The 18211-nt window shown below is 39.1% G+C and overlaps 1 protein-coding gene across 1 annotated transcript in view; it reads right to left on the bottom strand.

The window, feature by feature from the left end:
- Positions 1-3763: 3763 nt before the first annotated feature.
- PDSS2 (decaprenyl diphosphate synthase subunit 2) overlaps positions 3764-18211 on the bottom strand; it is a 220818-nt gene continuing 206370 nt past the window's right edge. Inside the window, exon 8 of the mRNA XM_081038208.1 lies at positions 3764-13300. Within this exon, the coding sequence (XP_080894334.1) occupies positions 13142-13300 (159 nt within the window). The 3' untranslated portion in view covers positions 3764-13141. The remainder of the gene's footprint in view (positions 13301-18211) is intronic.

The following is an 18211-nucleotide window of genomic DNA, read 5'->3' as shown; positions in this document are numbered from 1 at the left end:
TGAAGCATGTGTGTGAGAATTTCTTGGAAGCATATGAGAAACGTTGATTCCTGAACCTCACTGCCAGAGATTCTGGCTTAGCAGGTCTGGGGAAAGTCCTGATGCAGGTGGTTCATGGGCAACACTGTGCAAGTACTGCTCCCATCCAACCCCATAACTTTCGAAATGGTAAGCTTTCCACTTGTTCTCTGCTTTTTAAATATACATTTCTGGGTGGGCTCCAATCATCTCCTTTCTGGACCCTTTCTCACCTTATATTGTCCCATATTAAGAGAAGTCTCTAGGCCTACTTTCATAATCTGTATTCTTCTAATTACTTCCATTGTTCCTTTACTAGTACTCTATTTGTTTGCTTTGTTATTATAAAAACACATTTACTTTAACATTTACTGAATGCCAGCCTCTGTAATAGGTGCAGTGATCCTGGTATGTGCTTTCTTCCAGCCACTCAGCAGCCACCGTGTTAGAAAGCCTAACTGTCTCCTTTTCTGTAAGAAAGCAAGAAGAAACTTGGGGACTTTGCCTTATATCACATTCAATGGAGAAGCTAGGATTTGACCCCAGATCTGTCTATTCTATTTGTTATATCTCACTACCTTCCAAAAGCATGTGATCCTTAGAAGTCCACAGTATAGTGGGGAAGACACAGATAATCTCCGTCTATGGTCATCTTTGTATCAAGACAGGGCTTTGCACATAGTACCACTTAATAAATGTCAGTGAAAAGAAAGCAGGAATGGTTTCTTCCCCCCACGCCCCTCCCCCACTTATTCTCTATTGGTAGCTTTCAAGTCAGAGGAATTACAATATGGTAAAACAAAGAAGTAAAGAAGACTGTTTAAGGAAAACAGAAATTTGAAGACAAACTAGAAAGAGCCTATGCTATACAGTGAGTTTTGTCCTTTGAACAGCTACTGTAGCCGGTCATTAAAGTCCCATTATGTAAAAATGCCCATTATAGGCTAGGGCTACCTTTATCTTGCACTCTTTAATTTATTTTTCTAATTAATTCAGTAAGTCATTAAGCAATTAAAAAATATAATATTAGTACTATTTTTTCCTTCTTGTACTCAGTTTTATAATGCTGTTGTTGAACATAATAGAGCAACTATATGTAATTGTAGAAATTATTGCTGGGAATTTGCATATGAAATACACACCTTTTACTGCCTCTAGTTGGCATTGTTAACTAGGTTATAAATAGTACAGCTGACACACGGCAAACAGAAAGCACTTTTTGATGGGCACATGCTATGAATGGAAGCAGTATTCAAACACAATGTTTAAGTTGGAAAGCTTTCATTAGAAGTAGCCAAGGGGGAAAGTGGTTTATTTCCCAATCATAGCCTTGCTTAAGAATCCAATCATATAGAAAGACTTATGGTAAAGCTTTCTAAAAACAGCTATTTATGCTGCTATTTAGGTAAACAACTGATACATCCAGTCCATAAACATTTGATAGTGGTGATGGGCACTTTTAAGAAAATTGAGCTGTTCCCTTTGGATTAAATCATTTCTTATTGCACATGTGTGTGGAGGCAAAGTAAGAGGACTAAGGTATAAAAGTGGAGAGTGCAGTTCATATTCATACGATTCTTGACAATACAGCTCAGACCAGGTCATTTTGCTGAAATTATCTACTAGAATTTGAACATTTAAAAACTGAAAAACTTTGACTATTGAGACAGGACAAAAAGATGCCATTCATTTTGACTGTATGACCATAAAAATTATAATTAATAGGGCAGTATTTTTGCTGGTGTTTTATATTGCTAGAGGGCAAAAATTCAATAAATGTTACATGCAATCTGTTTCAATCATTACAAGGTGTAGGTACAAAGAGTAGTGATGCCTTTTGTAAATGACAAATATAACATTTGCAGACATCATTATATTTTCATGGGCTGTAATAATTTGGTTTTCAAAGGTTTGGTTTTTATGTTTTGTTTTGTTATGGCTGTCAAGCAACTATGACACAGAGTTTTAATGCTAAACTACTCATCCAGATGACAGTAGAGGTGAGGAGGCTAGGGACAAAAGTTCTTCCTACACATTTGTTTTTAGGCATCTATATTTGCCTAAGTGCTGTGATACCATGGTGACAGCTTAGCAACAGCTAAATACAAATTAAGGTAATCTGTCATGCTGGCATGTGATCATAAAAAGTTAGTAGGTAGGACACTGGAAAGAAAAAATATAGATGTTTAATGGTTTAATCAAAAGGAGACTTACTCCTCTCTCTACTACTTGTTTTTGTCCATCTCTTTATCTATATCTGTATCTATAGCTATATTTGTATCTATCATCTATATCTATCATCTATATCTTTATAGAGACAAGAATCTTAAAAAAAAAAAAATCCAAATAAACCCTGGTGTTGTAATTGATGACATAAAACAAGATTCAAACCTTTCTTGAATAGGAACAAGTGATCACAATGATGCCTGGAAAGTGTTTTGCAAAAACATTTCTAAAGCACTTTTTCATGTTAATGGACATTTGATTTCTGTTGACAGCCATTAGAAAGGAGGACAAAGTTCCATAAAATATAAAAAAAAATACCTTTGGACTGGCAGACTTGGATAACACGTGGGATACTGCCCTTTTTAAAGTCAACATACCATATGATGCCTTTAATTATCTTTGTCATGATAATTTACATGCAAAGCAGATAAAGTACAATAACCTGAAAGGAAATGCATAACATTTGGAAAGCCTGGAGTAAATAAAAATCACGTTGATTTCCAGGGCTATTGATTTTATTTCAAATACTCCCAAAATGGTAAAATAAAGGTTAAAGCAAATAGTTGTAAGCTAGCTGAACAGAGATAGCAAATAGACGTTGACTTGTGTAATGGCTCTGATTAGCAGCTGCCTGCAGTGCAGTGTTGAGGAGGATTCTGGGGTTTTGTAGGAAAAAGGGCTGTAAATGATGAGCGAATGTCTGTAGGGCTGGGAGGGAAAGACTGGATAGGTGGAATGGGGGGTATGGAAGGGAATGAGGGTTAGCTCAAAGCACCCAAATACGGACCCTAAATTTATTTCAAGCCTTACATTTTATACAAAAATAAATGCAAATCTTACATTTCATTTCATAATATATGTGCTTGGTATGCCATAAAAAATTAAAATATCATTTGTAGTTAAATTACCTAACTTTAACTTTGTGGGGGAAAAATGTTCTTGGTCAATGTTCATGCTCATTCTATGGCTTCTCACAGCACCTGGCAGGCTGCTGGGTACCCCTGGGAGTTTCTGGACTCCATGTAGGGAGGCCTACACCTAGAAGACGGATAGCAATAAAAATGTTTAAATCTGTGCACAATAATGTAAGGTTCAGAGGAGTTAAGTAAACTGCTTGTCAATGGCACAGTTGCGATTTGAAGATTTTAAAGCCCAATTTCTTAATGAAAACTCTGTCTACAGGAGTACCCCCATATCTGTGATTTCGCTTTCAGTGGTGGTTTCAATTACCTGAGGTCAAAAAAATTAAATGGAAAATTCTGGAAATATACAATTCATGTTTTAAAATCGCACACCACTCTGAGTAGCGTTGATGAAATCTCTCACCATCCTGCTCCCTCCTGCCCAGGACGTGAACATCCCTTTGTCCTGAGTATCCACGCGTACATGCTACCTGCCCATTAGTCCTTAGTAGCCTCTGGGTCATCAGATAGACTGTCATAGTATTGCAGTGCTTGTGATCCAGTAACCCTTATTTTACTTAATAATTGCCCCAAAGTGCAAGAAGAGTGATGCTGGCAATTTGGATATGCCACAGAGAAGCTGTCAAATGTTTCCTTTAAGTGAAAAGGTATGTATGTATGTATAGGAAAAAAACAGTGTATATAGGGTTTGATATTACCTGCATTTTCAGGCATCCACTGGGAATCATGGGACTTATCCTCCATGGATGAGGGGGGACTAACTACTACTGTATATTTCTCCAAAGACAAGTACCAGGATTCCCTGGGATTCAGGGGTTGGTACTAAATTACTGATCTGAAAAAAGACTTTGGGGGCCACAGAAGACCATATAGTAAGCAATAAGTTGGCAAGTTTAGTATTGCTGTTAAAAAAAAAAAAAAAAAGCATGGTTTCTCTTTGGAGTGATGGAAAATTGTGGAAATAGTGGTGATGGTTGCAAAACAGTGTAAATGTAATTAATGTCACTGAATTTTACATGACTAAAATGGCATGTTATGCTTAGTAATATATACATGTTGCCACAATAAAAAAAAATCATGATTCATGGATTAAAATTTAATATTGTTAAGATGGCAATTATCCAAACTTGCTCTATATATTCAGTGCAATCCCTATCAAAATCCCAGGAGACTCTTGTAGAAATTGACAAGTTTATTCAAACATTTCATGGAAATGCAAAGGACCTAGCGTGGCCAAAACAATTTTTTTAAAACAATTTTGTAGAAGAAGAATTATGAGTACAAATTGGGAAATCTGAGTAAGATTGATGGATTGCATCAATGTCAGTATCCTGGTTGTGATATTGTGTTATAATTTTATAAGATGTTACCTTTGGGGAAATTGGATCCCTGTGTGTTATTTATTACAACTACTTGTGACTCTACAATTATCTCAAAATAAAAAGTTTAATGAAGAAAAAAAGAATTAAGTTGGAGGATTTATATTTCCTGATTTTAAAACTTAATATAAAGCTTTAGTAATCAAGACAGAATGGTACTGGCCTAAGGATAGTCATAGATAGTCATAGATATCAATATAACAGAGTTGAGAGTGTAGAAACCACCTTTATATTTATGGTCAATTGATTTTCTACAAAGTTGCCAAGGTAATTCAAGGGGGAAAGAGTCTTTTCAACAAATGGTTCTAGAACAAATGGATATCCACATATAAAATAAATTAATTTAGTCCAGTGGTTTTTAATAGGGGTGATTTTGGCCTCCCAGGGAACATTTGGCAACATTTGGTGACAAGTTTGGTTGTTGCAACTGGGGGCAGGGGTGCTAATGGCATTTAGTGGGGAGAGGTTAGAAATGCTGCCAAACATCCAACAATACACAGGGCAGACCCCACAACAAAGAATGATCCAGCCCAATGTGGTAATAGTGCTGAGGATGAGAACCCTGATTTAAACCGTGACCTCACACCAGATGCAAAAAAATAACTCAAAATGGATCACAGACCTAAATGTAAGAGCTAAAACTATAGAATTTTAGAAAAGAACATTGGGGAAAAGTTAGGTGACTCTGGGTTAGGCAAAGATTCCTTAATATGACATAAAAAGCATGGTCTATAAAAGAAAAAATTCATAAATTGGACTTGATCAAAATTAAAAACTTTTGCATTTCAAAACACACAATTATGAAAACGAAGTTAAGCCACTGATTGGGAGCAACTATTTGCATACCATCTATCTGATAAAGGACTTGTATCCAGATTATACAAAGAATGCTTATGATGCAAGAATAAGACACAGCCCAACCAAGAAATAGGCAAAAGACTTCAACAGACATTTCACCAAAAAAGATATATAAACGGCTAATATGCTCCTGAGAAGATGCTTAACACCATTGGTCATTAAGGAAATGCAAAGAAAAATCACAATGAGATACTATCTCATTACTACTAGAATACCTATAATGAAAAAGAGAATACAAAGGGTTGGCAAGATGTGAAGAAATTGGAAGCCACATGTGTTGCTGGAAATGTAAAATGACAGTTACTTTGGAAAACAGTTTGGCGATTTCTAAAAAGTGAAACATAAATTTACCATGTGACCCAGTAATTTTACTCCTGGGGATCTACTCAAGAGAAATGAAAACATATGTCCACACAAAGACGTGTATTTGAATATTCATAGCAGCATTATTCATAATAGGTAAAAAGTAGAAACAACCCAAGTGCCAAACAACTGGTAAATAGATAAACAAACGTGATGTATCCCTACAATGAAATACTATGTAGCAATAAAAAGGAATGAAATGATTAATGCTATTAACATAGCCAAACCTCAAAAAGATTATGCTAAGTGATAGAAACCAGATACAAAAGATTAAATCATGTATTGCTCCATGTATATGAAATGTGCAGAGAAGGCAAATCTATTAGCACACGGTTGGTTCGTGGGAGCCTAGAGCTGAGGGTGGGAAGAGGGGTTGACGGCAAATGGGCACAAGGCATCTTTAAAACTGAATTGCAGTGATGCTTGTACAACTTTGTAAATTTACTAAAAATCATTGAACTTTACACTTAAGCTAAGTGAATTTTGTGGTATGTAAATTATACTTTAATAAAGCTGCTTTAAAAAAAGAATGCAGCTGAAGCAATTCTAATCTTCAAAAAAGAAGGAATGAAAGGATAAAAGGTACAGAACCGCATAAATAGACAGCAATTAGGAAGCACCAAATAAACTGATCATAGTCTATGTAACAAGTAGGTTTAAGTTACCATGCAATTCATGATACAAGGAGGGCAGACAGGGTGACATCATTAAAATATCTAGAAAGTGAGAAGCAATGCAAATAAAGTTACACTGATTAATTTAAGGCTGCATGTGTAGCTTCATTCTGTAAAGATGATGTTGTTTTCTAGATCATTTGAAGGCTTAAAAAAGAAAAGACCCAAACAAAACAATAACAAAACACAACAAGCTCATACTGTTAGAGCATGAAAGATTTGAGTCAGATAAAAATTGTTTTCCTTTGAACAAACCCTACGAGTTTCTTTCCCTGAAGTCTTTGAAGATGTAAAGATGGCTTCTCTTTTCTTAGGAAATGGTTTCCCCAGTGGTCCTGGCCAAAAGCAGAAACTGTGACAATTGACCGAAGCCCCTTTCCTGCCCCAGGAGACCGTGAACTTGCGAGGGAAGGAAGAAGTCACTATATTGAAGTGCGGCTGGCTGAGAACTTACAGTGAAGCAAGAGGAAAGTAGGTAGAGCATGAAGGCATCTTGAGCATCGTCTTCAGGAATGGGCACCACCGACCGAGAAGATTCGTCATTCAAGTTGAAGAATTTTAAGGGAAATTGTTCCACAGTTTTAACATGCTACTGTGAACCTGCAAAGGCACTATTTTTCCAAGTTTAAAGACTTTCTTAGTTGAAGGATGGGAGATTGTCTTATGAGGTATTTACCAAATACCCATTGACATCAGAGAAACCAACTAGGAAGAGACATTCAGATGCCTTGCTTAGAATTTAAAGTACTTATTAATGTGGATGCAAAAAGAGTTTCTATGGAAAGTAACCTCCCAGGGTGATCTGATCACAGATTCCTAACTGAGTAGGTCATGGTGGGAAGTCACGCCCCAGGCATGTAACTTTTTTTTTTTTAGATTTTATTGGGGAAGGGGAACAGGACTTTATTGGGGAACAGTGTGTACTTCCAGGACTTCCAGGACTTATTTCCAAGTCAAATTGTTGTTCTTTCAATCTTAGTTGTGGAGGGTGCTGTTCAGCTTCAAGTTGTTGTCCTTTCAGTCTTATTTGTGGAGGGCGCAGTTCAGCTCCAGGTCCAGCTGCCGTTGTTAGTTGCACGGGAGTCGAACTGGCAACCTTGTGTGTGAGAGCCCACTGGCCCATGTGGGAATCAAACCGGCAGCCTTTGGAGTTAGGAGCTTGGAGCTCTAACCGCCTAAGCCACCGGGCTGGCCCCGGCATATAACTTTTTAGTGAAAGGTTTATTTTTGCCTTAAGCCAGCCCTGTCCTTTGTTTTCGTGCATCTAGGTTAACACACCTGTGAAATAAGTAACCACCTTCAAGACAGCACATAATCTGTTAACTGTCCTGTAATCCAACCCCAGCCTTGCTTTCTTCCAACTTCATGTAGATTTCCTGACAGTCCCTCCTTAATTTCAAATGCACGAAAGAAGCTGCAAAACTTATTCTCTGGAGCATTTGGGATCTTGCTTCCCTGCCTATGTGGTCAGTTTGGCTCAAATAAACTCTTATAAAAATTCTTTACAGGTCTGTACGTTTCTTACGTTGACAGTAATACGGCAAATGTTTATGATGTGTGATATGAAAACAGCAGGACGCGAAATTGAATTTATACTATAATTACAACCATGCAAAAAAAAAGTATGCATGGCAGAAAAGGCTAGAATTACACATGAAATAGTGATACTGATTATGTTAGCAAGGTGAGATTGTGAATGACTTTTTTCTATTTTCCAAAAAGTTTTAAAAATGGTTATTGACTTAAATGTGTTTAAAAAATGAAATGTAAGCAATTCCAACAGTCTTTGCACAAGCATAGTCATTGGCTCCCAGGACATGCAGTAATGGGTACAAGGCGGGGGTCAGAGGTGAGCAGATAAGCTGAATGAGAGAAAGCCACGTGCAGTTCTTCCATGATGATGGAGTCACCATCTCCAAAAAGAAAGGGAATAAAAGCCAGAGAAACTTTCTCTTTCTATGGAAGAGAAAGAAATATCTATCTATCTAGAAGGAACATTCCTTCACCAACAGGGGCCTAAAACCTAGTTTGTCAGAGCTCCAAGGGCAGATGGGGAGAGCTAAGGGAGGGGTGAGTCCCATGATCAGGTAAGGTCCCTTTTGACTCTCCCCAGGTGACATCTCTTTTTCAGTCATCTTTAGAAGTATGTTATCCCCTTAATGGAAAGGCAGGATCCATTCTGAAAGAATAAAACAGTTAATTTTAGAAGGGATTTTGGACTGAAAGTAGGAAAGAGGAGGTAAATGATTATCTTGTTAGATTCCTTTGTGTTTTCAAAAGAAAGTGCAAATAAACTTTATTATTACTAAAATGATTAACAATAATGAAAACTATCAATAATAAAGGAATGACAATTGTGTCCTCACAGTTAAATGGATTAAAAAACCAACTCAAATCCATCTTTGCCTTTTTGTGGCTTGCCATTCTCTAGATTGAGAGACAGTCATTAAAGATTCTACAGATAAATCTTGGATCTTCTATTGGTCAGAATGGAGATCTTAACAATAGGATTTCAGTGGGATAACAAACAAAGAGGCAGAAAAGGATCTTCCTGCAACTAGGAACTTTAGGAAGGATATTGAAAAGGGTTTTCTGAAAAGGAACGCTTTGATTAGCTAGAGTCTTAACCTGTTGATTAGCTAGTCTTAAAAAAAAAGAAAAAGAAGTATCCTTTAGCTGCAATTTTGTTGATTAAACACAATTCCCCACACCTGCTTGCCCAAAGAGATCTATGTTATAGCAACTTGTCAAATTTTGAAAGGAGAGCATATGGAGGATTGTTCAGATTACTTTCTGGTCACCTGAGTTCAATGCGTTGTGTATTTCTTTTACCCCACGTATGTAGCTGTCATCCCCACCCTGGGCCATAGCAATAACATTGTCAAAGATAAGATCAAGTATCAAGCACTGGAGAATGAGACCTGGATGGGCAAACAAGTCACTGATAATTTATTTTTATATGTGACTAGATAACCGCATTATACGAGCAAGAAAAGATGAAGAGGATTTAGTGTTATCATCGGATACAATTTACAACAAAGTTTAATGATAATCATAATCCTCATCTGTTTTCAAAGTAACTACTGTGAATGGCAAATACCTCACTATCTAATCAATATCTAACTGATACTGGTTTGTTTGTTTTTTATGCCAGAAAACAATTTTTCTAAGTTGGGAAATTTAAAAGAAGAGGACTTAGTGGGGCAAAAAACTGCTTTGTAGTTTCTGGGGAAATAGAATTTAAATGTTTAGAATGTCTCTATGGGTGGGACTAAGAAAGAGATGTATCAGACTCGAAGGAAGGGTAGTCAAAGAAGGGAAGAACCAGAACAGAGATGGGTGGCGGGTGCCAGCGGGAAGTTTCGGTTAGCAACACAAAATGCTGTGGAGTCTGCAAGCTGGCCATCTCTGGGCCGTAAGAAGGCCGTCTTGTGGAAGGGTGCAGTGGGAGACCCGATTTGTTCGGCAAGCATTCTTCGTGCTGGTACTGGTCTAGATGGGGACCTGGGAGTGAATGACCAATTGCAAGGATTAAGGAGTAGATAGACTGACTGCAAGAAAATGTGTTGGTAAAGCTGGGAGGGAGAAAGTGGAGGTGGAAGGATAAACTGGGCGAAGGGAGGAATTTTATTTTAGGGAGAGTGAACTGAGCACATTCAGTTAGCAGAAGAGATACTGAAAATTCAAGAATAGGAAAGTGAAGGAGATAGGAGGCTATAGGCTCGACATTTTTTGGAAAGGAGAAAAAAGCCTTATTTGGAAGGAGAAGCAAAAGAAGAGAGAAAGAGATACAGTGGTACCTCGGTTTTTGAAAGTAATCCGTTAAGGAAGACTGTTCGAGTTATGGAATGTTCGAAAACCGAGGCACAGTTTCCCCATAGAAAGTAATGCAAAATGGATTAATCCGTTCCAGATCTTTAAAATCAACCCCTAAAACTGAAAATTTAGCATGAATTTTACTATCTAAGGATACCATAGATCCATAAAATTTATGGCGTTTGTAAAGCGAAATATTCGTCAATGGAGATGTTTGAAAACTGAGGTACCACTGTACTACCTGGAAAGACTCTCAGGTGGGGAGATGGAGCATGAGGGCAAGCCCTGAGAGGTGGTTCTTTCTGGAAGTGGGGGCGATTTAGCCCTAGAGAGTGGTCACGGGATTCCAACAAGATAGAATAATTAAGGCCCTTAACACAAGCCCTCACTAACGCAGTCTTTATTATACTTAACATAAAAAAAACTGATAGGGAGGAGAGTGCAGGTGGGTTCAGGAGCCTGAAGGGATGGAGGTTTGGAGGAGCCAGCTCACAAGTCGGGGGGACCAGGTGGAGTGAAGCAGGATAATGGTTAATGAATGAATTCTTCCCTCTAGCAAGAAACTGGGGGTGGGGAGCAGTGACAGAGAGTGGGTGAAGGAGACATTTTAAGGTCACTCACTCTACCTACTCAGTACATCCCTGGCCGTACCCAGGCAGTGGGCCTTGAGAAATGTAAGGCTTTCTTGGTGCCCCAAATTTCTCCCTAGAGATTATCTGAAATTATAAGCACTTAATGAGTTAATACATAAAATATCCCTGAAGAAGGGGCATGGAGAAGGGCTATCGGTATTTAATACTTAGGAGTGACTTAACCAATTGAGGTTTAACAAGAGTGCCAAGAAGCCGAGGAAGTAAGCTCTGCTAAGTAAGACCTGAAGAGAGAAGCCAGGTGCCCCTGTGTGCAAAGCAGAGCGGTGCCACTCAGCAGTGAGGGCGGTAGGAAAGGTCGCAAAGAAAGCAGAAAGGTGTGTGTTGCAACAGGAGTCCAGGATTACAAGTAGCCCAGAGGAGAGCTGGGAACTGTTAGGTTACCTGTGAGGCAGTTTAGCAAGGCGTCTGCCATTAAATGTCCTGCATTCCTTCAGAGCCTCTCTTGGGGTTTCACCTCCCCTTGTCTTGTAATGTCATGTCGCATCTTTGTTATCTAGACGTCAGAAATGGCAAACTAGAAAATAAGAAAAAGCTGGAAGGGATGTCATGCACTCTGTCACTTAACCTTACTTTACAGATGAGGGAACTGAGGATTAGAGGGAAGTGACTTGTTTAAGGGAACACAACAAACCAGCTGCTAAATGAGAATCAGAAGAGCCCCTAGGATCTTGCTCTGTGCCCTGCCAGACTCGGCCACCTGCTTCATAAAACCAGCAGCTTGCTTACGTTCCTGCACATCCAGAGAACACCAAGCACGACTCCTCCTCTGAGGAAGTTAATGATTAAAAGCTAGTCCGATGTAAAGCGTCTAACCATAGTTACTAATTAAGCCAATTTCTGTGAGAAAAGACATTTCAAACAGAGGCGAGTTCTCTTATGGTAAATCTACAGGCCCTCAAATTGTAGTAGCATAAACTGTACAATTATAATATTTCAAGTATACTTAAAAATATTTCATAACTCAATACCTCAACCTCTTTATATTTTCTCCTCATTGCTGGCCTCATGCTGATAAGATGGTTTTGTAACTTTTGGGGGGAGGAATTTTACTAAAATAACTCCACTTAGTGTTTGAGTGAACAAGGTAATAAAATCTGTTTGCTGTGTCCGCTGTCTCCAGATAGGGCTGTAATTACACCACATAAGGAAGAAAGGTAGCTGAGTCTCAATCTAGATAATTTATGTAAACTCAGCCTTCTTGTCAACGGCGTTCTCATATTGCATGCATGCAAACCGCAAAACCATCTCCTATGAACCACACAGAGACAGTGTCCGATTGCAGGCCTGTGAGATTGCTTATATTCTTTCTGTAACTGGATGTCTGGTTCAAGACCAAAATTTGACATTCTGAAGTTAAAAGAAAAAAAAGCATTGCCAATGAATTCCCCAGTACAATTATATATCTGAAACTTGTAAGAATTCAAGGTATTGTCTACACCAAAGTATTACAAATAAAATGCATTTTACTTGAAAAAAGTATCTTGTTCAGCTTTTTAAAGTTTGGTTCTTTAAAAAGTGTTTTAAAAAAATTGCTCTTTAAGAAAGAAAAACAGGCAATTCCTACTACAACCAAGTTAACGTTTGATAACATTTTAATCTCCTACTTCAAATATTTGGTATTTTTTCCCCAACAATCCCCCTACCCCCAAATCTTACAAAAAACATGAAACACAAAGTATATTCATACTGTATCTACAAATACAGAGACACAATTGCAAGAAGACAAAGCATAATTTTTTCTTAATCATTGAACTCCCTTCTGTTATGACAAATTGGTCACTGGTTTTTCATTGACAGTCCTCCCTGGCTGGCATTGACAGTGTTTCTCTTGACACCTGCAGCTTCCAGCTTGCTCTGTCCTCTCTAGAAGGAAACCACAGGCCACCGCCCTGGCGCCATCCCCGGCTAGGTCCAATCAATAAGGACTTATTTCCTGTCCATTTGCTGAGGTCACAGGAACGAATCTCATTAATTATTTCTGCTACTGCAGCCTCAAGTGTGCTTCTGGCGTGACAAGTGAAAACTGCTTGACCTTTTTTTTCTTCTAAATTTGTTTGCAGCAGTTCCAAAAAGAAGGCAGTATTCATTTAACAGTGGGATACAAGGAAGAAAAAAAAAAGTGTATGTTTTGAAAGTCATTAATAAATTTAGGTATTTCCTTATGAAAGCTCTCCCGATCACCTCATTCCTCAGTTTTTTCAGCTACTGAACAATATCTTTTTAATTTGGTGTCACGAAAATCTGGTCACAGCAAACACAATGTTTTCTAAAGCAGATCTGGCCTCCGAGGGAGGAAAGCTCTCCAGGGCCTCCAGTGCCTTGTTTCCATGGTAACGACACAGGTCAATAGCTGAAGTCACACCTTTGCCAGCTTTGATTGTTTCTCGCAACTGTTAAGAAACAAATACACAATAAAAGTCAGTTTTTAAGGTACAATTAAATTGGGGAGCGGAGGTGAAAAACAAAGAAGGGGAGAAACGATAGAGATTCCTTGTTTCTGTTACGTTCTTTTGAGGTAAAGAGGACATCATTCCCTGAAGATCTCCAGGTTCTAACGTTTGCTGAGGCTGCTCTGTCCGCGCTTCGAAGCACAATAAGCTCCAATCAGCCTAATTACACCTCCTCCTACCCCTTGATATGAGGAAATGTGCCCTTCTGGGGATGGAGGTACTGAAGGTGGAGGGCATTTACATCTCCGGCATTTTGAATTCAGCAGCCTGATCTTATGTGTGGAAGGCTTCATTAACATCCTAGCTAATCACTTATGTTTTTTACACAGTATGTTGACATAATAGTCCATGTGAAAACTCAAGACAGACACTACATTTTTAAAACTGAACACTATATTTTTAAAACTAAAAGACTTTATTTGACTAGGAAGAATGAACTAACACATCCGTTGTAAAGAATAAACTCTTGCCAACAAACAGTTGATTTCCAATCCCTCTCTTTGACAAAAGGAAAGAACCAATAAAATGGTTATACTTCCGAGCTGAAAAATATTTGTAATTATTTGGTCCGCCTTCCCCTGGCCGGTTCCATCTTCTCTTTCTCAGTGAATACCTCAAATGTCCACCTCACTCTCTAAATCGGAAACCTGGGAGTCCTCCTTCATCCCTCATATCCAGTCAGGCACCACGGCAGAACCAGTTTGTTTACTCATGACTGAACTTTCTGATCCCCAGAGATTGGGTGGGGCCAAGCGACAAGTTCTAGACCATGAGTTGTGAATGATGCATGCCATTTCTGGGCTGCAGCCTTCAACTGTCTATGGGAATCCCTCCAGAGCCTTTCCTCTGGCATGTTGTCAACCAGCCATACTGGAGAAGCTCCTCAGCCTGGATCCCAGAGTGACCACAATGAGCCACCATGATGCCTCTCCAATCTGCATGCGACATGTAGTGTGGGCAAGAAACACATCCTCGTTGTTGGAAGCCACAGAGATTGTGAGGCTGTCTGCAGCCATTTGGACTGATACAGTCACTAAGTCTTAGCCATTCCATCTCCTTTAGAGCTCTCAAATATATGCGTATTCTCCATTCTTCATTCTCATTGCCATCACATTAGTTCAGACTGCCATCATCCCTCGTCTGGGTTATTTTTTTGTAATCATCTCCTACAGAGTCTTCCTATCACCAGTTCTGGGCCCCTGGACTCCATCAGTTTTCCCCTTTCATCACGTATTTAGGGAGACTACTTGCAGCTCTCATCTCGCCTGAAGCTGTCTGCATCCCCACCACCAAGCTCCCCAAATTCCACTGTGTGCAGTGCACTCAGCTAGGATGACTGCCCTCTGGGGCTAGGTGCTGCTTGTCCTCGGTGCTCCTGGGGTACCCTCTGCATAGCTGGAGGTACCCTCTGCCATGCTGTAGCATTATTACAGTGTTGTATTTTAATTCTTAATTCACTTATCTATCTTTTCATTAGACTTTAAGCCACTCATAATGCATGAAACATAAAGGAATAAAAGACGTAACCTGGTTTATTCCTCTAATAGAGATGACACAACAGAAGTCCAGAGAAGCTCACCTAAAATTATAGACAGATAGTGGCAAAGCTGAGATCAGAAGCCAGGTGTTTCTAACACCCCATGCAGTAGCACTTAATACTGTACTGCGCCAGACTTTCAGCAGTCTGCAGATATTTCCGCACTGCATATGAACTCTTTCAGCCTGGGGTTCCCTGGTCTCTTGCCAATCAATGAATGCAGGAAGACACTAAAATGGTGGTGGGTATCACAGGCAGCCAGAGTCAAACTCTCATTCTAGCTTTTTTATCTTAGGGAAGCGATTTCACTGCTCTGAGTTCTAACTGGAGACAACATCAGTCCCATCAGGACTGTTGGGGGCACTCCATGAGACAGCAGAGCCCTGCCAGCCAAAACACGACAGATGTTCACAACAACTTAATTCTTCTTCCTCCTGCAGGAAGGAAGCCCCTGCCAAGACAGCCACCTCATCTACCAAGATTAAGTCTATTTTAGCTTGATGTAGCTGCACGTGGACCAGACCAACCTTAAATATTAAAAGCGAAAAGAAAAAAAATATGCCCCGTAGTTTCATTATCTTTAATTCCCCCAAATCTAAATTAGGCCAATATTCTCTATTCCAGGCTTCTAGGTTGGAACCTGCTGGCACGTGGCTATCTGCACGAATGGATTTCAATTTGCAAATATTGAGCACCTATTATGAGTAAAGAGCATAATGATCTTTTCTGTTTTATGGATCAGGAACTAATTAAAGGTATGCTGTGAAAAGCAGCAAAACCAAGGTACAAAGTAGGACTATAGATAATCAGAGAAATGAGAGATCAACTTTAATTAGAAGAGATTCAAGAAGGCCTTACAAAGGCGGATTTGAGGCATGTCTTGAGAATGTTGATAAGTAGTTATGGCGCTGGGGTAGCAAGGGAATTACAGCGAAAGAGGTAGTTTGAGCAATGACACAGAGGAGACCAGAGAGCAGCGTCCAGGGAAGAAAACCAGGTTGGTGTGACACAGGCTGCAAGAGTAGGTGTTAGGGGATCAGGGAGAGAGGGCTCTGAAAACCAGGCTAAAAAAATCTGACCTTCATTAAAAAAATTTTTTTTATTATCAAATATTTTATTAGTCGTTTTTTCGTTTTGTCCATCCACCTGCACCTTTCCCTTCCAGCCCACAGACTGCTGGTCAACAGATACTGTGGACAAAGGCAGAATTATCAAATATTTTAAAAGTACAGAAAAACTGAAAGACTAGCACAGGAGCAGCCAAACTATGGCCGTTTTTATAAAGTTTTGTTGGAACATAACGATGCTCATTCATTTAAGTATTGTCTCAGGCTGCTTTCATGCTGTAATGCAGAGCTAGCTGTAGGGTTGAGTAGCTGCCACAGAGACTATGACCTGCAAAGCCTCAAATATTTACATTTTGGCCTTTACAGAAAAGTCTGCTGACTCCTAGACTAGAGCAATGCATATCTTCTAACCAGATTCAACAACTGTTAACATTTTGCCAATTTTTACTCTATCTACTTGTGTATGTGTATTTTCTGAGCCATTTGAAAATAAGCCGAGGGCAGTGGTATACTAGAATGAGCTCTTCAGGGGAGGGAAAAAAGCTCTATTTGCAGTACTTGCAGACTTTTGTGGTATGAATTCTCCCATTATTGGGTTTCAATATCCTACCAAGGGGTGAGGGATCACAAAATTCTTGAATGTTTATCAATAGGCTCTGAGCTGACAGGATGTGGCTTGGACACACCATGGAAAACAGAGTGCTTCACCCTTGTTTTGACATGCCCCTCCTAAGATAAGAACACCCCCTACATAACCAGAATGCTATGATCACAGCTAGGAAAGTTCACAATAATTCTCTAGTATTATCTAATATGTAGTCCACATGTAAATTTCCCCAATTGGCACCACATGTTTTTCTCAGCCCTTTTAATTCCAAACCATGACCAATCCTGGTTCATAATTGCATTCATTTGCTCTGACACGTGAATCTTTTGTCCCCACTATGGCATTGCTATTTTGAAAAGACCAGGCTGTGCTCTACAATGTTCTACATTCTGCATTTCTCTGATGGTTTCATTTATTTATTTATTTATTTTATTTTATTTTATTTTTTTCTGATGGTTTCATTTAGTTTGTTAGTCTATAAACTTTATTCAGCTAGGCTCACTTTAACATTTGATAGTGGATTATGTGGTATTTAACCCTACGGTGAAGGGTAATTCAGATTAGGAAAAGACAGCACCCAGGAAGACAACACTACAAGTTACTCAAGTCCTAAAAGAGTTAATTTCTCTCACCCAATGACTGTTTTACTTTCAGTTAATACTCAGCTTTGCTCTCCCCATAGAGGTGGGCTCACAGGGCTTTGCATATCAAGGGACCTGATTGCTTCCATGTGTAAAAGGCACATTTCATGACTCACCAGTAATCTAATTCTTCATGGAAGGTATTTTTCCTCATAGACATCTGTAAACACTTCCACCAACTACATAAACTATTGGTTCTAAGGAAATTCTTTAGCTATAATTAATAAACCTAAAATGAGATTCATTTTTACTGAAAATTAGAATAGGCAGTGGGTCTATCCTGACAAGACAACCTTGTCCTTTGTAAATAACTATAACAAAACCACATTAACCTGGGGTTCCCCAACTTGGCTGACCATGAGATTCACCCAGCGAACTTGACCTAGACCCTATTCCTGGAGATGGACTCCAGGAATAAGTTCCTAAAGGCTTCTTAGATCATCCCAATGATTAGCCAGATTTGTGAGTACCTCATTCATTGGAGCATGTATTCTATTTTATTTTAAAATAGTTCTGTTGGGTTTATACTGTTTCTGCCACACTTTCAATTTGCTGTTGTTACCATGATCTAAATTCAATTCAACAAGCATTTGTTGGGCACCTATATGGCCTACGTATATAGCAGGGGCTGGAGATACAGAGAGAAACACTGCCTCTCAGGACCACCTGTGAGAGGGACTGTAGAACCAGAAGGGGTTAAATAGAGGGAACACAGAGGAGTTGGACTTATGCTTTGGTTCTCATAGCTGCAAGAGAAACGACCACAGTTTAAAAAAAAACAAATTCCTTCCACTTTTGCTTTCACCTACATTTTGTCTGGGCAAAGCCCAAATAATGCATTGACAGAATTTTCCATATTAGGATGTGGCTAGAAGTGCTAGTATGCCCACTTTGGCCCCTACAACTTGAAAAACACTTCAGCTGTAGGGTAAACAACACAAAAATACAAAAAGGTGAATTATTAGTCTGTGTTTTGTATCCCTGACATAGCACTTTAGG

This window comes from Rhinolophus hipposideros (assembly GCF_964194185.1).
Source record: "Rhinolophus hipposideros genome assembly, chromosome: 3".
Lineage (NCBI taxonomy): Eukaryota > Metazoa > Chordata > Mammalia > Chiroptera > Rhinolophidae > Rhinolophus > Rhinolophus hipposideros.
The sequence above is the reverse complement of the archived record's forward strand: the minus strand, read 5'-3'. Positions and strand labels throughout refer to the sequence as shown.